Genomic DNA, 24760 nt, shown 5'->3' with positions numbered 1-24760 from the left:
AACACAAACAGCAAGGCTCTTCTCAAAGCCCCAATGAAGGCACTATGGAGATTTGTTGCTGGTATAGAAATCACTGTATTTTAATTGTGTTTTAACTACCCTCCAGGCTGTAATGGCTGATGCTGCAATTTAGAATTATTTTGTATCTGCTTGATTTTAATAATTAATTATGTGCTGGGAATTCAGATGTTGTAAGGATTGTCCTACTGTAATGATCAGATGTTTGTGTGGTTTATTATGGGATGATGGTGGTCTCTGTTGCCCTGAATTAGTGTAATCTCAGACATGTTAATCCTAATCTTGATTAATCTGCTTGTTATGGATTTAATCTGAATTCAGTGATTTACTTGGTTTGCCCAAAACTGCTCCACAGAATAAGCAACACAAAGAGGAAAACCTTAAATTTCCGCACAATATGCATATGTATGGTGGACAACACACTGGTAAAAATCTGGGAGTCAATTATTAAATTAATATGGGATCTCCTTCAAATAATTAATTATTATAAAATTATTATAAAAATTATAATACGAATTACAGTCATGAATAGAAATTAATAAGAATAATACGAACGAAGAATTAGATGTTAATCAATAAATAAAAAAAGTAAAAGATTTATTTTGTTTTATTATTTTATTTTTAACTGTGGTATGCCAAGTTACCACAGTTTCATTATGTAGTTAATCAGCTATGGTTAGCGGAAATTATGGTTACCGTGGTGTTTTATTTATTAATTAATTAATTAATTTATTTTTTAGCTACGTGTTTTACTGCATTACCAAAAGCTTTAACAGGCTGGCAATGAAGCGAGCCTATAGTGATAAATGCACTTTGTTCTTACAAATGAAGTTTTGAAGATAACTTTAATGTAAATCTTTCATCACGTTATGTGTGCCGTTTTACACATTCATCAAATCGTGTTGCTCTGTTGTTGTTGATGTAGATTAATGTAAAGGAGGGTTCATACATTTTCATTAATGGGCGGAGGGAGGCGTGTTTATATTTTATGACTACGCGGACAACCGGAGCGTTACAGTTGTCTTCACTATTACAGCTTTACTGTGCATTAATTTTGTGGATGAAAAAATGTATCGTAGTTAAATCAGTAGGCAGCCTACTGCTTTGTTAGTGTTTTGAAGTAAGAACGGTCCCCCCTCCCTCGCAGTGATACGTTGGTGCAGTCCCCTCTGAGGCTCTGATTCTCGCAGTCAGTGAGCGCGCGTCTGAACTGGTGTGTGTCTGTCACGCTGTGTGTGTTTTTGTGAGGTATGCAGTAGTAAATTACCTCAACACCAAACAAACAAACAAACACTTCAGACTTTAAATAAGCGGTAAGTGTTGTTCATCTTCCTCTTTTTAGGGCATTTTTTATTTGAAAGTGTAACGCATTGGTAATAATACTATTGCTTTATGATTTGGAGTGGTGTAGTTGTATTCAACAGGTGGGCAGAGTGATTTACAAACCTTTGAACGATAATAATAACTCTGGGATTTTCTTTTTTAAAACTGCTTGTTATTTCAGAATTTGGACCCTCTTTTATATGGTCCTGTAATTAGTTTGAGCAAAAGTTTTTCCACAGTTTACATTAATTGTTACACTGTCAAATATTCCAGCACTAATTCTAATTTGTCTAAACATCTTTACATAGAATAAAATTTTTTTCCCCTCTTTCTCATTTTTAACTCACTGTTGTGTTTGTACAGTAGCGTGATGCTAATCCAGAATATCAGTATATTGTGTTTACGGTTAGCTTTTCATTGGATATATTATTCTCTGGTCTTTTAAGTCTAGAAATTAGCTTCATATTTGTGTATTTCCATCATTGTTACTCAAACTTGCTGTCTACAATTGCTTTGCCACCCTTGAAGTTTATCTGCATGTTTCTTCATATAAGCAGTGAGACTAGTGTGCAAGAATGCTGGTAAATAGACAGGGAACTGATAGTAGTATGCTTAAGACCACAAAATAAGTAAAAATTGAGTCAATTTAAACTAAGTGGAGCCCTAACTTGATGTTAAGGTCAAATATTGACCTTATTGTGGGAATTGTTCTGAATACTGTATGTACACATCTAAAATAAGGACTTGATTTAGAAGCTCATCAATACACTATCATGATATAATACAAAATTGAATTGAAGTATTGAATCCAAGAGGTGTATGTTAGATGTGTGAACGTTACAGACAGGGAAGCAGTTGGAATTTAATTGCGGATACAACAGAGACTCACCCTCTAACAGGCCTAAACATGAATGCACATTCAACAGGTAGAGAGGTATGACAATTCATGACAAAATGATGAGTGATCTTTTCACAGCCACTGTTGGCTGGAAAAACAGCTTTTGATTCTAGTAGTTGATAAAGCCTTGTGATTAACGTAAAGTAACCACAGGTGCGTTTCCGCTAACTGCACCCGTAAGGACCTCAAGTGTCTGCCGCCAGTATTGTTTGAAGATGTATTTTAATACACCTTAACCCTTGGTCTCCATTCATTTTCCTAATCCGTCAATGTCTTAAAGGGATAGTTAAACCAAAAGCGAAAATGATGTCATGAATCAGGCTACTCACTCTCATGTAAGAAAGTCACATGGGTTTGGAGCAACATGAGGTTGAGTAAATGATGACAGAATTTTCATTTTGGGGTGAACCATTCATTTAACAAACAAGCACATGATGCAGTTTAACCTGTTACCCTGAGGCTTGCGTAAATTGATCAATATTGTTTCACTAGAATTGTGTTTTGGAATAGACACACTGAGTTTGTAATGCTACAGTGGAAGGAACACTCCTTTAGCACACTGTAATTACTGTTTGAAACAGTTTGCTGGTTGTCCTTAAAGGAGAAGTGTGTGATATTTGTGCCACAAGGAATTGCACAAAGTGGAATTGCAAAAATAAAGTCTGTTTTCAAACAGGTTTCCCCAAACACTCACTATGGTTGGCTGAGCAAAAAGATGATCCCGCCCCAAAATTCACACCAGCCAATGTTACTTCGTGTGGCTGGTCTGCATCCTCAAAAAATCAGAGCACTATTTTGAAAGCACTTTTAAGGGAAATCAACCTATGAATGGCTTAGGCTACATATAGTTGTCTCTTCATATTAAGCTGGGATGGGAGAAAGAATTGTATTATCCATTACATTACACACTTCACCTTTAAGATCTGTTCTTACTTTGAGATTTGAGTAATCTGCCTTTATCTGTCCTAACTGAGTAAGTGGCTTTTCCAGTCTGAAGAATGTACACTTGAAGATTGATTTACAGTTGATGTTCTCAGAGTGGTGTGTGTGCCTGAAAGTGGGATGTTTTCAGACAAACTTCGATGTCTCATCCAAACAACATTTAAAGGAGCAATATGTAACATTGACATCAAGTGTTTAAAATGGATACTGCAGTCCAAATTCAAAATATTGGAGAGAGTTGTCTCCCCTGCCCCCTCGTCCCCAGACTCGAAGCTCACGTGGGTTGCAAGGTTGAGGACACGCAACAGGAACTAACAAACTGACAATGGCAAGCGATGAGCCTTACACTGTAAGTTGAACAGCTAATGTATACGTTTGCATATTTTAAACAGCTCATGTGGATTTTTTATAACTCTGTCAATGTTAGCTAGATGTATTGCTGGCTTCCATGGCTGCAGCGCGCTGTGTTTGTCTGCTAACTTGTTTCAAATCTGACAACCCAGGGTGTCGAAATACTATTGGGAAATGGGCAGTGGGCGGGATCACACAGGCCAAATCACAAACAGAAATTCCGGTCCAGAACGGACATTTCAAAGTGGAATATACTGACTGTAGCATTGTTTTCGGAGAAGCATTTCAACTTAGCATGTTTCCTAAATCTCTGATAACATATTATGATAATTGTATGCTTTAGTACAGTAAATATATGACATATTGCTCCTTTAACTCTGTATAAATGATTTTATCGAACCAAAAAATATGATTAATCAAATCAGTGTTAAATAATGTGAAATGTGTTGGTTAATTTCTGTGCCTCTAGCGACATCAAACATAATTGAAAAGACTGTTTTCAAACACGTTTCCTAAGGATTTCCTTGGGCTGTCTTTGGTCAGAGAGACATGTAGTCCCGGCCCAGACTTACGCCATTGGTTGAGCAAATGTTGCTGTGTTGGGTTGGTCAGGAATCGGGATGCTCAAACAAACACAGCTTTGATAGTTTTGAGCTTTGAATTTTTGTGCCACAAAGCCAATGTTTACACTTTTTGGGGAATCAGTGTACGAATGGATTATATATAGCTGTCTCTGCATTTTAAACTGGGATAGGAAAAAGTATTGTTCTATCGAAAAAGGTCTTGCTGACTGGGTCTCCTCCAAAGGCGTAGGTTTGGTTTGAAAGTTGGTATGGACATATAGCAAGGATAATATTCAAAATGTTGGTATTAAGGAAATGTGAGAAAGTCAGTCTTATAGGCAAAATAACATTATTACCATCATAAAACAAGTCTAATTTCTTAGTTCTCTGCCCCAACATACTAAATATTAGCCTTTAAAATTTTTTCTAAAGAATAAACAAATTAAGAACTGACCACTAGGGCTACACAGTTAGGAGGGGAAAATGTGATATGCGATAAACTTGGATAATATGCAGTAATATGTGATGCGATAAACCTAGATTAATGGGTCAAAATAAAATGAATTTAAAAAAAGAGGATTTACCTTGAGAAAATAATATCCAAGGGACACAGTGACATTCTGTAGAATGTATTATCCAGCATTAAACAAATGGAATCTAAACAAAGGGTAGTGTAAATGAACAATTTACATGTGCAAAATGACATCACAAAATAAACAAATTATGAGGAGAATGGAACATTGACATTTTTCCAGACTTTCTGCTTTCCAACTCCCCTCACTCCCACATAATCTTTTCTCATATTGCTTATTTATATGTACTTACATTTTTATCTGAAAAAGTAGGCCTCCTGAACAAAGTAGGCTTAACCTACAATTAATTATTTTTTTATTTTTTATTTTTTTTGACAAAACTTTACTTTCTAATCCCGATGCTCTTCTCCAATGTGCGAAGTAAAAAATGTTTTGGGAGTTATACCAGCATCTTAAAATCCTGAACCTCTGACACAATCTTTCAAAATTTCCTTCAGGTCTCTTCCTGAAGAGAACGCTTACCGGCCGAAAATGTGGAATCCTCCATAGGGATGCATTCAAAACTCAGGACGTTTTTTACTTTTTGACAGGAAACATTTTGTACATGAAAAGAATGCTTGTTTAAATCTACTTATTTCAAGGATTGGACGTAAAACACCAATGGAAATCCGCCCGCATAATCTCCAGAAAATTGATTTAAAAAAAATCTCGCGATTGTGATTGGTGCATCCTGAACAGTGCTGAGAAAAGTAAAAGGTGCCAATTGACAGCGTTTATGCACTGCTTCAGAAGAGGTAGGAAAATAATTTACACATTAATAATTATACTAAGGGAATTTAATAGTTGTTAAAATGAAAATAAAAACATAGTTTAAAGTATTTTTTGTGTGGTAAAATTGCCCAAATGTTGGTCGGAACATTTCTGATTTTCTGAAAGTTGATAGTGACATGTCCATATTTTTTCTATGTGCCATGTGGAAAATAAAACACAATGTATGTATTAAATTAAAGAAACATGCAGTCATGACTTTAAAACCATAAAAGTTAAATTATTCAGTTAGGACAAAAAGCTGGATTTCCCTGAGGCTGTAGCAGTTAACAGTAGCCTAGTTTAGGTGTCTTTATCGTGTGAAATCGTGCACAGGTGTGGACTGTCATGTTCGGATTTGCCAGAAGTTAACTCCACACCGAGAAATACATAATACGCATCATAGTAGGGAGAGACGATTCTAGGGGCTCTGGGGGCTTTAGGCAAAAAAACAAAACAAAATAAAATGGGCCTTATCTTTCAGTAACAATCATTATTTATTTTTGTAACATATAGGTTCAAAAGCTGGCAATGCCATCTAACATCCACTCTTTTCATGAAAAATTAATGAGCTAATCCATAGTAGATGTTTCTAAGATAAACTCAACAGAAAAAATTAACTAGCTATGATGTAATTTCTCTCTTTTATGTGTGCCCCTCTCTCTTTCTGTATATATGTAACACCATATGAGAGTTTAATAGTGCTCTTGCGATTCAGATCGGTTAATTTAGAGGAAAACTGGATGAAAATCCAATCTTTTCTAAAGAAATGTGAAGTAAACATACAGTATGAGATTCCATAGAGTGGTCTCTAATTGCACACATATTTGGATTACAACTTCTTATGGATGTTGTTTACTGAAGCCTCGCAATGACAAATGATGAGAGCTTACTTGCTTTAATGGACGTGTGTCTTTATGACATGTTTATGTCCCTAACTCTCATTTTGATTTTACATGTCATATGTGTACTCCTGATATAAATTAAAGAATTATTCTCAATGTAGCATTTCTATCATAAAACAGAGGTGTAATATCAAAGCTGGAGATTACGCCTTTCTAATGATGTACAGTTTGTCAAGATTAAATAAGAATTGCACGAAGAATAGGTGCAGAGAATGTAAACAATACCGATCGCGACTCACGCGGCCGTTGGCGATCTTTTCGTGAGAAGGGATAGTTCAGTAAACATTATGGTCATGCTTCTCCTCCCCGTCTTTCATTTTTCCTCTTCTGAATCCCAGATTGCTACACTGGACGTCCTCTTCATGAAGCCTGTATCTCGTTCTTACTTGAATTTGATCATAGCTAAAAGGATGGGGGCCCCCTTGGTGGGTTTTTAAAAATGTCATTCTAGTGTACTAAGCATTGCCGATCATTGGTTTCAAGTGTCTTTGCAGTGAACTACTGTAATTACCGCCCGCGAGGGCCCCCTGCCAACTTGGGTGTCCCGTAGGTACGCCTCTGATTGTGGGCATATAGGCCAGAGGCCAGCGCCACACCATCAGAGTTTTCCTCTTTCGGGGTCGCGTAGACATCTTTTGTGCTCTGGAAAAATCGTGGTATAATTCACTAACCTGAATGTTGCACTTCTGAATAAATTTTACATTATGCGGTCACATTTCTTAACTCTCGCTGTGATTGTCATAAAAACCGCAAAGTTTATGGTGGCACATGCAAGTTCCAGTGCTCAAAAAATACACCACTGCAAATTATTAGTACAACTGGATTCCACTGAAGCGTTCAGATTCAGCGATAGAGGAAGTTATGGCGTGCGAGGCACAGACCGGCTTTTACAGCCACTAATTTTCTGATCGCCAAGTAGGACAGTGTGCTGTGGCTCATATCTGGACTTGAGGCACTTGAATTGGAAACTTATAAGTCTCCTTTCAAGGTGGTTCTCAGAGACAGATCTTGTCTCATGTCCATCCGCTGGACTGGTTCATGTCAAACGACTTGAAAGACTCATATGTGCAGATGCCAGATACCTTGCTACAGGCCATTCAGGAGTTCACCTTCAGTGCTGGCTCAATAATGTGAGGAATGCAGCTGTGCGTTGTAATGTTTTCACAGGTGATGTTATCTAAACTGTGGAGCTCAATACTCTAGGAAACCCGAAGTTCCACAAACACGTTTAACACTGCCCACTAATCTAAACCACACGATCTACAAGACAGGTTGTTTACAAGTTTAGTGTTAATTTCACAATTATATAATCACATGTTTATATAATCTGGCTGGGCTTGAAGGATTGTGCAATGTAATCAGCTTTTATTGCATGTCTGAATGCATGAAATATGAGTACCAAACAAAACCTCATATTCCAGCTCAGACTTAATCAGCATTTCTGAATTCTGGACATTTTAATTGTCACTGTTTTCCTTTTGTTTAGCAATCACCACTAAAAATATAAAAATGTGTTCTTTTGCAGATATTAAAAATGAAGGGGCCGATACTTGTGAACAAAGCATCTTGAAGAAAAGGTGGAAGGAGAGGCCAGTGTGAGTGTGTGATTGTAAGTGTGTGCGTTTATGTGTGCATGTGTGTGTGGATGAACTTCCATAGGCCATGTCTGGTCCAACCAAACCTGAGAGGACAGTGTGTGTCCTGCTTCCTACCAAGGAGACACTAGACATCACAGTGGGGGTAAATATTCACACCTGTAACATTTCTTAATTTGATTTGTACTGTGTCTGCTGACGTTTTGCTAATGTGTTATTCCAATGTGTATATATTTTCTGTCATTGACAGATGAGCTATAAATGTTCGTAAAGAAATAAGCTATAGGAGGCTGTGTGTTACAGTGATTTTTACAACAAGTAAGGGACCGTTCACACTAAATGCATTGTTACATCTTTCTGTGCTGTTTTTCAATCATTTATCTATGTAAATGCACTAGACGGACATTCTTGATCATTGCGGCGCATCTCGCTGTTTTTTTTTTTTTCAGCTGTTTTGTCAGCTTTTAAAAACACATTTCGAGACATCTGCATTCTGTTCTAGTCGTTATGCTGCATCTAGCTTTTTTAGTACAAGAACATGTACGGCCTGAATGGTCCCTAGGGGTAAAACGGGTAAGGGCATTTTGTCTAAATTCCCTTAACCATGGTAAAATCACTGTAATTCACAGCCTCAAGTGGCTTATTGTCTTTATAAATTGGCTGTAGCAGCAATATCATAAAAGACATAAATATTAACAATTCACATTTACCTTATTAATATTAGTAGTCAAAATAAACTATTCGTCCGCCAAGTAATATAGTTCATAAGCATAAATTTAGGCCGTTATGGTTGCTAAGTAATGCAGCAACTTGGCACATTAGAAAGACTCAATGAAATCACTGAACAAGTGCAGTTTTCATTCCTGTGTTGACATTTCCTACTGAAACAAGAAGCTGGGGTGGGACATGCATAAATAGACTAAAAGCCAATTTGTATAGAATGTGTGGTCACGTGTGCATTTATCTGCATTTTACAAAGGCTTCAAACATGATTTAGATTCAGATTTTAGAGTTGGAACTATCTGTTTTATAATAATGCTTTTTTTGTTCAAGTCATTCTTTTTTCCTTGTCTTCCCAGGTGAAAGCAACAGGACAAGAAGTGTTTCAACATGTTTGTGAGCTTCTCAGAGTTAGAGAACTGCACTACTTTGGATTGACTTTAGTCAAAAGTAAGGACTGATTCTTCCCAATTTTGTTCATCTCAAAAACTTGGAATTTGTAATCACAGCTGAATGACATGTCGGGACATTTTATTTTTCTTTCAATGTTTGAATAATATACCTGAAGGACAGGGTTAATGGCCAGAGTGGGCAAAAGCCCAACAACATTCAAAACATTTGCTTTCATTCCCAGGGAAATAGGAAGTAAATCTGTTTTAAACCGACATTGCTCAGTTCTTTAGCAATTATGATCAGCCACACTCCATTCAGATAAGAAAAGTGTGTGTTCATTCGTTTGGTCTCTTTTTGCTCTACTTTTCAACACTGCTCCACCTCATTTCAGTTTCTTCTCTTGAATACCTTTTGCCATTTTGTCACTTGCCTCTTGGTCAAGAGCTTCTTTGTTTTTGTGTATTTAGGGTGATCCCTGAGGCCTTGAATTGAGCTATATTAACTTTGTTAAGCTTGGAATTTATCATGATTCACCACTTCAGGGAAGAGAGGCAAAGGGAGAGAGCAATAGATATTGGCTGAGTGTTTTGCAGGGTCACAACCCTCTTCTGATTAACCTGAGCAAGAGAGATGGTGAGTCAGAGAGAGTGTTAGTAATTTAGTGAGGGAGTTAGTGATGTGAATTAAGGCTGTGATTAAGGATGGATAAACTGAACAACAGAGATGGATTTAGTGTGAACTTGCATGTATAAAAACAGGGAGATCTCCAGGGCATAAATTACCCAGAACTCTGGGCAAAATTGCCATCAAAACTTACTAAATGCACCAGATATTTGTAAATGGAGGGTGGGGGCATTTGTATTCAAAGTTAATTGTTCAGATTGAGAATTTATTTAAATTAATTGATTTGAAGTATTTGACGTAAACGAGTGAAATGCAATGCTTTTTATAGGGTCAATGGGTAAATATTGCCCCTTAATAAAAAAGTTAATTTTTGACACTGGTGATTTCATTTATATTTGTAGGTATTCTGGCATGAAGTGTATTCGTATTTTTGAATAGACACTGAAATGTACAATATCAACGTATTGACAGCATCTAAAATGCAAACTTATATATACAATGTAGTACAATGTAACCTTTTTAGTAAATTAAAGACTTATTTTTTAATGGCAAACTTATTTATGAAATAAAAATGGGAATAATAAAAGTAATGCTCGTTACATGGGGGAATTGAATTCTCATGAAAGCTCAACAATATTACGGCATAACATTAATGTGTTTTTTGTGTATGTGTGTGAGTGTGTGTTTGTGCTGTCACAATTCTTCCAACCAGACTTTAAAAATCACAAAGAACGGGGCCTGGGTAGCTCAGCGAGTATTGACGCTGACTACCACCCCTGGAGTCGCGAGTTGGAATCCAGGGTGTGTTGAGTGACTCCAGCCAGGTCTCCTAAGCAACCAAATTGGCCCGGTTGCTAGGGAGGGTAGAGTCAGATGGGGTAACCTCCTCTTGGTCACGATTAGTGGTTCTCACTCTTAATGGGGCACGTGGTAAATTGTGCATGGATCGCGGGGAGTAGCATGAGCCTCCACATGCGGAGTCTCATGCACAATGAGCCAAATTATATGATGCATGGATTGACGGTCTCAGAAGCGGAGGCAACTGAGACTTGTCCTCCGCCACCCTGATTGAGTTGAGTAACCGCGCCACCACGAGGACAATACTAAGTAGTGGGAATTGGGCATTGGGAGAAAATGGGATTAAAAAAGAATTAAATCATAAAGAACAGAATAAAACTGTTATAATGAATAATTAGTTAACTGCATGAAATTTTATACAATAAAGTCAATTAAGGTTATTAATTTCTATAACCTTAATGGACTCAATGGTCAAGTTATTTTACGTAAAAATGTATACGCTTTAGATGCTATCAATATGTAGGCTATGCAGTATTATATATATTTCAGCGTCTATCCAAACATGCAAAAATATATGTGTGCTAGAACCAGACTTTATGTACGAATGCAATTCGTAAAGGATTGAAACAACTTAGATTTAAAAAGAGTACTAGAAATGCCATTTCTGGGAAGTAACACGTTGATTGATTGGTCCTAGCTAAATCTCCTTTTAATTTCCCTTTGTGGTATTTATTTTAACCATTTTAATTCTGTTCTTGCACAACGTCCCTTTTATTGTTTGAAGTGTTTACACAATTTACTAAAAGCTGCAGAATTCTTTTGCAATCGTGAATGCTCTGGCATGAGACTTTTTACTGGGATAAGTTTTGTCTACTATTGGGGCTCTAGCATACCGCTCTCTGCGTTCACCAATGGCTGAACGACTCTTTTCATTCCAGCCCATCTCTAACTGAGGTCATTGTTGGGTAGATTTCATGCATGAATTCATAATGCCATTGTTTGCTGTGTGTGAGCATTTACTACATGTAGAACATTTACGCTTGATTCCTATGTGTCTTTTCTGGGTTGTTTAGACAATGAGCACATCTTTCTGGACTTGGAAGAGAAACTTTCAAAGTACTTCCCCAAGGAATGGAAACAGGACTCAGGGAAGGTGAGCCCAATGCAATCCTTCATCATCAGCTCCTAAATGATAGTTCTTTACTGTGTTCTCTGGAATTCACTCCCTTGTAGCAGTGCTTGTCTAAGTCTGAGTTACACCCATAATGTATATCTCTAACAAAAAAGAACCAAAGAGTATCATGGCATTACCATGCTTTTTGGACATGGTACCATGGCAATACCATGTGTTTTTATCATGGTAATACCATGGTGTTCTTTAAAGTACGTTGTAAAGAGCATGTTACATAAACATGGTAATCATGTAGTACCATGGTATATAGTTATGTCCATTTATTACTAACAAAAAAGTACCAAAAATACCATGGTTTTTGACATGGTACAATGGCATTACCACAGTTTTTACTGTGGTAGTATCATGGTATTCTTTGAATTATGGTGGTAATACCATGGTTCTTTGTTTTTATCATGGCATGGAGTTACATTGGAAGTACTATGTAAATATCTTGGCGCATGAGTATGATATTCAATCTGTACCATAGTTTTATACAGTAAATATACTAGTATACTATATACAATTTTACCACCTGATACCATCACTGTACCATGGTGCCGTCACAGTCCATTTTTTATAGAAGATGTCCTGTATAGTAGATTTAAAACCAATAATGTAATATCTAGTTAGACAGTTGTTTAATTTTTATATAGTGATGCATTGTATTTATTTACCCATATTTATCAACAGCAATGTAAGCTGATACATTCATTTAAGTATCAAAGCTTCTTGTGGTCAGCAAAGTGGTTGCAGTATGACAGTAAAGATAAACATTAGTGGGGCGGTCAGGAGGTGGGAGTGGCTTCATAATTAGGGGGTTGCCACAGTAACCTCGTCAAGCCTGTTCTTTTTCTTGGCAGGGGTCACAGAGGAGGTCAATCCCCCCACTGCTCTGTCTCAAGGTTCAGTACTATGTGGAGAATGGCCGGCTCATCTGGTAAGACACAGGCCAGAGATTCCTGAATGTTTAAAGGAAAGAACCCTCTCCTTGGCCTCTTTCCTTCATTAGTTTTAATCCACCGGGTGGATGAGGCCGGTTTAAGTGGGCCTGTGATCTTGTTTTTTATCCGGTCTGTCTCTGAAAGCTTTTTTTAATTAGGTATAGGATCTGTTCCCCTCTCATCTGTGTTGTGTAATTGAAAACTGCTCATAGTGAAACTCAGCTTAGTTTCAGATTTCCTTTAACAGCGAAAATTAAAAGACAATGTGGAGGATTTTGATGAAGCATAATTAGCCTTGTCTTGCACAATTTTTTGTTGTTATCATATTTAGTTTGGGTCTTGCATGTTTATATTAAAGGAATATTTCAAAATGATAATATCCAGCATTAATGAAAATTCTGTCATCATTTACTCATCATGTCCTTCCAAACTGGTACCTTTCCTATTGTACATTAAACAGTTTTGATGCCTGATTTAACTTAAACATATATTTTCTCTAAGTATGAACGGTATCTTTTTAGTTTAAAAACAGACAAAAAAAAAAAAAGAAAATATATCTGTCATCATATCAGTTATCAGTCTTAACATAAATAATCACCATTTAGCCACTGATAACCCCTAGCTGTTAACCCCAACCTTAAGAACTAATGCATTTTTGGAGTTTGAAAGCACTGTTTGTACTTCAGACATGTATAATACCTCAAATTGTGTGGCTTGTTGAGTACAAGTGTGCTATTACTTTTCTTAGCAATCAGACTTTTCTTAAGAAAATGTAAAAATCTAGTTTGTTATTGTTATAATATCACTCTTTATCTCTTTCTCTATGATGTTGGACAGCGAGCGCAAAGCGAGGAAACTGTACTACTATGATCTGCGGGAACGTGTCCTGCGCTCTGAATGCAGACAGAAGGAGGAAGTGTATTTCCAACTGGCAGGATACGCCTTACAGGCAGATTACTCTGACCACCCTCCAGAGGGCCACGGTCAGGGACACACTGTTTATTTCCAAGCCAAAGAATACTTTCCTCCCTGGGTAAAGCTTCATTATAGTGTACAAAGTACAATCATATGCATTTGCATCTAAACAGGCATTGCTTAAATTGTTTTTAATCATAAGTTTTGGTTCAAGTTGTCCTTGTTGAAAACACAAGTATTGATGGTCACCATCATATATTTTGGATGCTGGTCCCCCAACAAGGGTCTCCCCACCAGGCCTCTTGAAGCAATAGTTTTTTTTTAAGTTTTTTTACAAAAATTAGACATTTGTCATTGTTTAATAATTATCATGACTTTGTTCTGTGAAACACAAAAGATGAAATTTTAACCCTAAAAAGGACAATAATATGTAGGTACCTCTGAAAATTAATTTATTGCTATTTTCCAACACATTACAGCCCACATAATAAATTTTTTCCCACTAAATTATTGTTTTTATTTTAAATTTTACAGCTTGTGGAAATCATGAAAATAACATGGAAAAGATAGGAATATTTTCCTAGAGGTCAGCTGCCTTCTCAAAAAATGCTGCTATGTTTCTTTTAGATATAGATTGTGAGTTGATGCCAGACTTTACATACAAAGTCACATGCTCTCAGTATTTGCAGGGACCCCCTTTTCAATATTTTCCCACAAAATTTGGCCAACTCACACATTGCTCCTTTCCCCAGCGTTTGAAATGTTTATGTGCTCCAGGATAAAAAACCTTTTGGGGGTTAAGGAATAACTACCATTAACCAGCCTGGACCAGCACAGAAATACATGATGGTCTGTTTAGCAGGGGTCTGATTAAAATTAGATTAAAAGTCAAATAATGCATGGTAAGCACCCACACCCATTTCATAATCATGCTTGACCCGTGTCTGCTCTCTTATAGATAATTGCGAAGCGAGGCCTTGATTACCTGCTGTGTCACGGGCCCAAGGTTCATAAAGAGTTGTGGGGGATGTCCTCTCGCGACGCTATCCTGCTCTTCATCAGAGAATCCTGCCGTCTGGAGGATGTCCCAGTCACCTTTTATCGCTTACAGAAGGTCAGAGGTCTCACATACTACTGCTATCAGTGGGTCAAGACATTCTCAGCTGTGGAATGTTGGGAGTATTTGGAAAAACATGTCCATCAAAGTGGAAGTTAAAATTGAATTGTGTAATTTCTGCATCACTAGAGGCACCAAATGGAATCGCAATTAGTTTTTTGATTGACCACGATTGGCTCAACCAGTGGCGTGAGTTTGGGACTGGATGACCTGTTTGTGCTGCTAGTGGATTGGAAATGTCTCACTTAACCTTTAAAGGGATAGTTCATCCAAAAATTAAAATTTTGTCAATATTTACACACCCTCATGCCATTCCAAACCCATAATGAATATACTGTTCTGTCTTATCAATACAATAGCTGTTGATAGTGACTCACTTTAAATCTTAAAAAAGGACCCAAAAGGGGGGCCTGGGTAGCTCAGCAATTAAAGACTGACTACCACCACTGGAGTTGCAAGTTGGAATCCAGCCAGGTCTCCTAAGCAGCCAAATTGTCCCGGTTGCTAGGGAGGGTAGACTATAATGTGGTTCGCTCTCAGTGGGGCATGTGGTGAGTTGTGCGTGGATGCCGCGGAGAATAGCGTGAAGCCTCCACACACGCTATGTCTCCGCGGTAACGCGCTCAACAAGCCACGTGATAAGATGCATGGATTGACGGTCTCAGACGCGGAGGCAACTGAGATTCATCCTCCACCACCTGGATTGAGGCGAGTCACTACGCCACCATGAGGACTTGGAGCGCACTGGGAATTGGGCATTCCAAATTGGGGAGAAAAACAAAGAAAAGAAAAAGGACCCAAAAGTATCATACAAGAAGTCTAATGCGGCTCGTGCATAATATTCCAAGTCTTCTGAAGGCATACAATCAGTCTTGGTGAGAAACAACCCAAATTTTAAGTAATTTTACAGTGAATTTCTTGATGTACATTGCATGTTCATTAGCACTATGAGAGAAGCTCATTCACAGTGGCTTGCTTGTTCACACTAAAGTGCTAAAAACAACAATCAAAACCTATTGTATACCTTCTTAAGACAATATGACACACAAGCCGCGTGGAATACTTTTATGATACTTTTGGGTCCTTTTTTAAGCTTTAGAGTGAGTAATTATCAAAGGCCATTATTTTATTGAAAAGACAGATGGTTATATCTATTAAAACATGTCCTTTTGTGTTCCGCATAAGAAAGTCATATGGGTTTGCAATGACGTGAGGGTGAGTAAATGATGACCGAATTTAATTTTTGAGTTAACTATTTGTTTAAAGCTCACATTGTGGAAATACAGTACTATTCATTTAATTTGAGCCAACCTCAACTTGTCCCAGATGAACTGCTTCTACAATAAACATACTATCAATAAAACCTTCTTTAATGATTGTTATGTGTCTAATGTGTCTTTCCTGCAGGACAAGAGAGAAGAGAAAGGTTCAGCACTTCTTGGACTCACTCTCAGAGGAATGCAAGTGTATCAGGTGTGTGTTTGTGAACACATTAGGCGTGTATATTGTTACAAAGAACAGAATGTTGTGCCCTTTTCTGTGTATTATTCAGTGATTCAGTGCAGTCCTGTGGTTTCTCTTTGACCCTGTGCCAATCACCATGATGGAGCTCTCCAGATAGGCCTGACTGGAATGCATATATTAGACGCTTCAGTCCATAAACAGGGATTTGGAGTGCATGCCTTTCCCTGGCCTTGAGTCCTCTGATCTGTCTGTTAAAGCATCTGGGGCCGGATTAAACTATGGGCCCAGTGTTTAAGAGATCAAAGAGCCAGTGTGTTGAGGCCCCGACCTAAACCTTAAATAGGCTCCTTTCTACTATGAAAAAAAAAAAAGAAAAAACAGGATTTATATTTTACTCTTTCTCACACTGCCATATATTCTTATTACAAATTATCAAATAAGTAAAACTTATAGTTTGTTTGAAGTGAGGTTTGTGAACGGTGTTAAGCAGTTTTACATGACTGATTGGATTGTTTGTTTCTATTTTTCTGTTATTTGCAGGAGGTGAACAATGTGCGTGATCTGCTCTATGACTTCCCTTGGTTTCACGTGGGACGACTCACCTTTCTGGTATATTTCATGTTACTACTTGTTCATTTTACTTCCTCCCTGTTTGTCCCTCATTACAAGAGGATTTTGGGTTGTTTTATATGAACTTTGAAATGTTACACTTGTGGTGCCTTACCAAATCAAAGTTACCAAATCTACTCTGCTCAGGGGAAGAAGTTTGAGATACAGCCCGATGGTTTGCCCTCAGCAAGGAAGTTGGTGTATTACACAGGTTCAGCTTTTCGATCTCGTCATCTTCTGCTGCACCTGAGTTCCTGTCACCGGCTGTACCTCAGCCTGCAACCTGCACTCAAACACCTGTGCAAGCTCGAGGAGACAGAGGGTGTGTTGACATGGTTTTCATCATCTTCAGGCCTTTCATACTCTGTTTTGTGCTATGATTTTATTTTTATTTCTATTCAGTGGAGGTCACAAAAATAGGTCAGGTTTTTCATCTCAAAAAGAAGAAGAAAAAAAAAGATTGTAATGTTTATTTTTAAGATCTTAAAGATTTGCATTGTGACATTATTATAATGACAATTAAGCACCCTCCCAAATTCCCATTAAGGTGATTACATTCTCATTACTGTACTAGAGAAAAAATACTAAATATAATGATTTTTTTCAGTTGAAATCTGCATAAATTAAAGTCAGTACAACTAATACTGGCATAACATAGAAGTACTTTACAATTTAAATAATATATCACAATTTCTTCACATTACAGTAATGAGATCTTTTTGCATTACGGTAATGAGAAGCGGCGGGGTTGGGTGCATGCTTAATTGTCATGAAAATACTGTCACAATGTAAAAAATCTTAATGGTCCTAAAAATAGGTTTAATTTTCTTTAAGCAAAGTATAATTTTATTTTTATTTTTTATTTTTTTACTATGGGGTGAAATGTGACCTGGACATACAGTACTGTGCAAACCTTTTAGGCACTTGTGAAAAATCTTGCATAGTGAGAATTTCTTTATAAATGATGCCATAAATAGTTTTCATCCATCAATTAACATCATACAAAGTCCAGTAAACATAAAAAAAGCTATCACTATTTGGTGTGACCACTTTGCCTTCTAAACAGCACCAATTTTTCTAGGTACACCCAGACAAAGTGTTTTTTTTGGGTTGTAGGCAGATAGGATGTTCCAAGCTTCTTGGAGAATTCGCCACAGTTCTTCTATCTATTTAGGCTGTCTGTCTTTTCATGTAATCCCAGACTGACTCGATGTTCATTCGGGGGCTCTATGGGGGCCATGCTATCTGTTGCAGGGCTCCCTGTTCTTCTATTCTATTTGCAAAAGGAATGTTTGGGAGTCTAAAATTTATATTTCGTATTGACACACCGAAACTGAAGATATAAATAACCATCTTAAGACAAATGTCTTTGGGAAACATCTTAAGACTTTTGCACTGTACTGTATGTTTGTGAGATTCACCTATTTTTGGAAATATTTGTTTTATCTATAATCTCTTAATTATTTATGCCAAAATGTGATTTATTTTTATTTTGGGGTGATATGTGACCAGGACGTGCTTTGACAGCTTTTGTGAGATTCAACCTTACAGACATCAAAGAACTTCTGTATCTTACTGTGTCAGGCGGACACTCTCCCTCTATTTTCTTCTCTCTCATCTCTCCATTTCTCCCTGTCTGTATCCAGAGAAGAAAAGGTACCGTGAATCGTACATCAGTGATGAGCTGGATCTGGATCATCCCTGCAGTGAAGGCAGCCCCCCTCTATCCCGACACTCCACCAGCAGTTCTGGCATCGAGGCAGACACCAGACAACACAGTGTCTCCGTAGAGATTGTCTCCATGGAGGAGAAAGAGAAGTCCTTCATCTCTGCTGTCAGTCAAGACTCTTCACACACCTCTGGCATAGAGACGAGCAGCAAAACCCGAAAAGATGTTGAAGTTGAGTGGCAGGAAGAAGGTGAGGACTGCAGAACTTCAGTGCTACCTAAACCTATAGCTCTTGGTTATACAAACACTTGCCAGTCTTCACCATTGTGTTTCCATCTGTTTGAAAGCCTAGTGAGCTCCCTTGCTGTCTACTGTCCACATAGGCAGCTACCTTTAAAGGCAGCACCCTAACCTAAGTGACTGATTTGAAAAGCTCTCCATAGATATTATTCTTTATTATTGACTGATTGACTGTATTAATACACATTCTTGGTCTTATTGTGTAAGAAACAGTGCATGTCATTCCAAAAAAAAAAAAAAGTCTTTGTAATTTTTATCAAAATGCAATAACTTCAATCACAATCACTCTTAGTTTACACTATGGTTCGTAAAAGAGCTTTTGTAATGGATAGGCACCATAGTGACGTTTTTATGAAGATATTAAAAGTTTCACAACAATGTTTTTATTTTAGAGCCACATTCCGTTATTTCACACATAGTTTAAAAAATACTTGGCAACAATATAAAATGTCACTCTTTACATAATACATTTTTTTCATGCTTTACTGATAGCTGGGCATTGCTGGGATTCCTCATATGCACTGGAATAGCTGAAGAGTGTGGAAAGTTTTTAGTCTATTTGCAAGACTCGCTTGACTTGCAAATCATTGTCCTCATTCTCTTCACGTTCGCATATTTGACAGTGAGAGACAATTTACAAATCTTTTGTCACGCCAAATTAGATCCGATTATGCAGAGATTAACCCATAATTAATTATTAAGCAGAGACTAACCTATAATGGACAGCTTGATCATTGTGATGAATACTGATTTTAGATTTGCAGGAAATAGTGAAGGAGCCTGGGGAGCTCTCTGTGGATGACCCTGAGGATATCTTGCGATTGGCTGAAATAATGGGGGGCGTGTCTGTCGACTGTCCTGCCATCCAACAAGATGTTGACTCTAAAGGTGATTAATCAAAAACATAATGATTATTAATGTTGCTGCTCAATAATATTGCTCATAAGTTCAAAATGTAACATCCTACACTGTTTGTGCTACAGGTTTGCAAATGTATTTACTCTTTGTTCTGAGAAAACATGGACTTGAATCCAAATGTTACTTGCACAAATTAATAGGGTTTCACTCTGAGTCTGTTTACTGTAACGTTTGTTAACAGGTCTTAAAATGAGTTCAGTGAAAATGGGCAATGACCAAATGGACCTTTGTATTACAGACATGAAAGAGGTTTGCCATCTACTCTATTTTGCCCAATATTTCCCCTTTTCATTCATTCGTCATCTCACCCGTTGCTCTCATCACTCTTTTCAGGTTTCGATTCGGAAGGCTCGGAACCCTGCTGACCGCCAGAGCTTTAGCCTGGATGACGTGCAACAGTTTTCCCCTCTTCTCCCATTGGGAATAGCATCAGTTCCAAACACCTCCCACAGCTACACATTCGGGCTCCCGCACTCCCCAGGTTGTTCTCCGACCAGCCCCTGTCCAGACAAACCTTCATTTTATGGCCGGCGCTCCACAAACTGCTTGTCTCTTGACATGCTGGAAGATAAACAGCAATTGGAGCTTCTCCTCTAACAAATCAAGAGAAAGACTGCAGCTTCCTATTGTATTCAAGCAATTTAAATGGACAGCAGAAAGAAGTAAAAACAGAGGTGTTAAAAGGACATTTTTACCGGGAATTTAATTAAGACCGAACTATACAGTTAAAGCTGAAGTGTGTCATTTTTCAGATGTTAAAATACTTCCTGCTATCCCAACTTAATATGTAGAGGCATCCATAGTAAGTAAGCCAGTAAGTTGATTTCCCTAAAAAATGTAAACACTGTGGCTCTGTGGCACTTTCAAAACATTGCTCCGTTTGTTTGAACATTCCAATCAGCCCAACACAGTTACTTTGCCTCAATCAGTGGGGCAAGTTTGGGGCGGGACTATCTGTTTTCTCGACCAATGGAAGAATGGAGGTGTGTTCTAGAAACCTATTGGAAAACAATCATAATTTTTGCCATTGAATTTGGTGGCACTAGTAGCACAGAAATAACACTTTAGCTTTAAATGTGTTTCTTCGCTTTTGGCTGCAAGATAATGTGAACATTTGAGTGTTGTTTTACAGATATACAACATATCTAGATTTTGAATTTTATGGACAAACATTCCTACAGAACTTTGTGTGGATAGTCTTACAAGGACAAAGACATTTATCGACAAGCGAAAAAAGCTATTCCATGTAAATATTTTTGAAAAAAAATTCTAACTAGGCACAGTGAGTGACAGAGCATTCACTTGGTTTCTATTTTCATGTGTGTCTTAACATTCCAAATACTTTTTGAGAATTCTGCAGCTCAGTGGTTAATCTATAATGTGATACTATAAGATTTCACCTCCACCTTTTCAGAGTCTTTGGATTTTCGGTCATGATAATCTTGTTGACATTGAACATGCATCTCCACATCTCCTATTTCAAATAATCATTGTGTTTTAGACAATACTCATGTTGTTAAGTTATGAAGCTCGTGTGAACCCGCATAAAACAGAAATCATGATTTTGAAATCATGAAGAGTGCCAAAAGGTCAAACTGAAGACTTCCACGTTTCTTTTTTTTAATTATTACCAAGATTTACAAGGTTTATGTAATATCAAATTTATTTTGTTCTCATACTTGCTACACAAGTAATGTTGAACACTGAGTGTCTGTGGGACAAGGATGGATCTCTATTATGCAATAAGAACAAATAACCATTCTCTCAATACAGATCATGTCAGTGTTCGTTTTGTTCAGGATAAATGGAGCTCTTTTCATTCTAATCATTGCAAAATACATATCAAGCCCTCAAAGGGTGTGTAAATTATTGTGGGTGTAATTGCTTCATCTACGTATTGTAAACGCACAGCATATTAAAAGCATGTGCTTATACACATTCCTTTCAATGAAAGGAAAACATAGAATGAATAGTATGAAGAAACATAACTGGAATCTGTCACACTCTGGTGTTTTTAAATTGAACAATATGATATTTAAAGTTGTAGAACATTACAACCCATCCAGCATACTGGACCTTTTTTTTATTTTATTTTTTTATACAGATGGTAACATGTTGCCAAGCCAGCTTCTGGGTTTTATACACAACTCATAGAACATACTGATTTATCATTTGTGGAAAGACTTTTTTGGTCAGTTTAGAAATAAATTCATAAATATCAGCTTGTGAGCATGACACTGCACATGCCTGACACGTGGTGAGAAGTAGGGGTTTTATCTACAATTTCTATCTAAAATTACTCTGCACATGTATCATAATAGAATGTTACTGTTATGAGGTTTTATTTATTGCATACAATAATTTTTAGTTAAAATGTACATGGTTGTACATAAAATGGATTTTGTGGTTAGCATTTTATAATACAATTTCCATATTACACATCATTTATGGAAGCCCATTTCCACCACATTTAAAAAGAAATTTGGTAAAAAAAAAATAAAAAAAATAAGATTTGGTAACTCAGAATTATGAGATACCTAGTCATATTTATTAGATAAAAAGTCAAATTATGAGAGTTGAAGCCATAATTATGAGATTAAAAGTCATAATTATTACATTTACTAATTTGGCAGATGCTTTTATCCAAAACGACTCAAAAAGACATCATTGTGATAGAAAAAGTCAATATGAGATATCAAGTCATAACTGAGATACTAAATCATAATTATGACAAAAGTTAAGTGATACTAAGGCATAATTATGTGATAAAAAGTCTAACAATTTTTATATCATATTCTAAATCTCACAATTATGACTTTCTATCTTTTAATTTTATAATTTTGACTTTTTATCTCATAATTATGATATAGCCTCCTACTTCAAAATTTTGACTTTTATGTCATAATTGACTTCATAAGTTATGTTCATAATTGACTACATCATTTTTACTTATAATTGTAACTTTTTATCTCATACTTATGACTTTATCGCATATTTATGACTTTTAATTTCAAAATTATTACTTTTAATCTCAAATTATGACTTTGTATCTCATAATTATGACCTTTTATCTCGTAATTATGACTTTGCATCTCAAAATTATGACTTTTTTTTTTATCTCATAATAATGACTTACCAAAGCATTAATTTTATTTTGTTTTGTTTTATTTTTTACATGTGGCGGAAACGGGCTTCCATACATATTGCAATAGAACTCACGATAACAATGTTTTAGCTGCTTCGGGAAATATTTACACTTTAAATACATGTTGTTCATTAGTACTACCCAGTTCTTTATTATTAATGCATTTAGAAATTGTTAAGTGCCACAGAAATAGAAGGAAGGCGTCAACTAGACGGCGATGTCATGCGGTAACTGTTACTTTTCTCAGCGCTTGTAAGGATGGGCCAATCACCATCGTTTGTGACTACGAATAAGGCAAGTGATCTTATAGAAATTACTGGGCTGGATTTCTTTTTAATTTCATTTACTAATTATTTAAAATAAACCTCTTTAAACGATTACACTTTTTAGTCTGCAAATGTCTCCAATAAAACAAAAAGCTTCTGGAGATTTGAATGCGTCTGAATGGGGAATTCACCTTTCTGAGCCTCCATGCGCCCCCTGGAGGCATGAAAGTTGCTCAAACAGCGCAAGCGTCAGACGGTCACGTGATATTTCAGGAAGTGAACGGCACTGGTTCACACGTGTGCAGAAGGCAAAGCATCGGAAACGATTTTAACTGCTTTTAAACTGCAGATGGTCTTTAATTTTTCAGGGCCATGTCTCGTTTTTTGATAAACACCCTTTTGTCCCACTGTCCCGAACCTGAGAATTTAATCAGTACTTTGTGCTGGCCAAGCACTTCATTGCCTGACATAGAAAAGATTGAAGCTTTAACTGTTTTAATCAAGGAACTTTCCGATATATCACATTTAGCTCAGGAGGACCGCTTTATTTGTAAGGTGCAGTCAGTGATATGGAATCAATGTATGCCCCTATTACAAATGATCTCGAGAGCAAATGATGAAGGTAAGGATCTACTCACTGCAGTCTGTGGGCTCTTTGCAGTGTGTGTTAGTATATGTCAGACTGATGTACTTGAGCAGGTGAGTCAGATTCTTCTACCTGTGCTCACGATGAGAGATGGTGGCAGTCATGAAACCAGCAGGTTTGATATGGATGTTGCCATTGAAGTGACAGCAGTGCTGTTATCCAGCATCCCATACAACAGAGACATAATCTGCAGGACTCTGCCTTGCACTCTTTGCTGTGTTAAGGACCTCTCAGACTCGAGGGTGTCTCAAATTATAGTTCGGATCTGGTTTACTATACTCAAGTCCTCGAATAAGGAGGCAGAATCAGAGGTCCTGCATCACATATGGGAGGATTTACTGTCATGGCATCAGAGTGATCGGACAGAATCAGTCTCAGCGCGGATTCTGCTGTGTTTCACTGCTCTGTCTGACCACCTCTACTCTCTGGAAACCGACCTGTCTCCAAAGCGGCCGGACCCCAGAAGATCTCAAGGTTTTTTAAAGGCAGTTCAGGCCGGATTGACACACAGAGACAGTGTGACCCGCAAACGGGCGCTTTACCTGCTCACCAGGTGTGTGACACTTGCAGAGATCAAGAGGGAAGATGTGGGTACTTGCGAGGAAACTGATACAGGTAGGACAACATCAGTGTCTGATTAAAAAAAAAAAGTGTAAAGGGACGTACATTTTTCAAAGCGTTAAAGAAATAGTTCACCCAAAAATGAAAATTCTATCATTTACTCACCCTCATGTCGTTCTACTAAAATAGTGGCCCATATGACTCGAATATTATATTCCAAGTATTCTAAAGCTATATGATGCTTTTGTGTTTGGAAAAGACTGAAATTTAAGTTGTTATTTACTGAAAATCTTGACATCCGCTCTAGTTCTCCTTGGCGCGTTCATGACAGAACTAGCGATGTGATTAGTGAATGAATCGCTCTCGTTTTGAGTTGGATCTTTTCAATGAATCAATTGGTCTAATTAACATACAGTCTGAATGATTAATTGATGGTTCTTGAGTTCAACTCGCTCACTCAGTGCTCTGGGAGCAGCAGTTAACAGCTACCAGAAAGTAAATGTTTTCAATGAATATAGCGACTGCACAGTTGAAATGTAGTGCTTGAGTTGCATGGACTACTTTT

The 24760-nt window shown here is 37.2% G+C and overlaps 2 protein-coding genes across 3 annotated transcripts in view; both read left to right on the top strand.

The window, feature by feature from the left end:
- The first annotated feature begins 1059 nt into the window (after positions 1-1059).
- LOC127412426 (FERM domain-containing protein 6-like) lies at positions 1060-22191 on the top strand. 2 transcript variants are annotated; one of them, XM_051648767.1, is made up of 14 exons: positions 1060-1331; positions 7866-8080; positions 9015-9105; positions 11544-11623; positions 12505-12581; positions 13423-13618; positions 14459-14614; positions 16025-16090; positions 16622-16690; positions 16838-17012; positions 18337-18609; positions 19416-19547; positions 19759-19826; positions 19911-22190. In XM_051648767.1, the coding sequence occupies exons 2-14, from the start codon at positions 8003-8005 to the stop codon at positions 20172-20174; spliced, it is 1725 nt and encodes a 574-aa protein (XP_051504727.1). In that variant the 5' UTR covers positions 1060-1331; positions 7866-8002; the 3' UTR covers positions 20175-22190. The 2 variants fall into 2 exon arrangements, with proteins under 2 accessions (XP_051504727.1, XP_051504728.1); XM_051648768.1 differs by lacking the exon at positions 1060-1331 and adding an exon at positions 3396-3530 and having other exon boundaries at positions 19911-22191.
- Positions 22192-23276: 1085 nt separating this feature from the next.
- The window catches only part of tarbp1 (TAR (HIV-1) RNA binding protein 1), a 34242-nt gene continuing 32758 nt past the window's right edge, over positions 23277-24760 (top strand). Inside the window, exon 1 of the mRNA XM_051648748.1 lies at positions 23277-24249. Within this exon, the coding sequence (XP_051504708.1) occupies positions 23361-24249 (889 nt within the window). The 5' untranslated portion in view covers positions 23277-23360. The remainder of the gene's footprint in view (positions 24250-24760) is intronic.

This window comes from Myxocyprinus asiaticus, chromosome 21 (genome assembly GCF_019703515.2).
Source record: "Myxocyprinus asiaticus isolate MX2 ecotype Aquarium Trade chromosome 21, UBuf_Myxa_2, whole genome shotgun sequence".
In the NCBI taxonomy this organism is placed as follows: domain Eukaryota; kingdom Metazoa; phylum Chordata; class Actinopteri; order Cypriniformes; family Catostomidae; genus Myxocyprinus; species Myxocyprinus asiaticus.
Note: the sequence above shows the minus strand (reverse complement) of the source record. Positions and strands in the feature narration are given on the sequence as shown.

Bases quoted from the DNA above. Each gene is read 5' to 3' on its own strand.
- LOC127412426 (XM_051648768.1), top strand. From the start codon at position 8,003: ATGTCTGGTCCAACCAAACCTGAGAGGACAGTGTGTGTCCTGCTTCCT. The intron at 11,624-12,504 runs GTGAGCCCAATG...TTTTCTTGGCAG, and splicing joins GGAAACAGGACTCAGGGAAG to GGGTCACAGAGGAGGTCAAT. The intron at 18,610-19,415 runs GTGAGGACTGCA...TACTGATTTTAG, and splicing joins AGTTGAGTGGCAGGAAGAAG to ATTTGCAGGAAATAGTGAAG.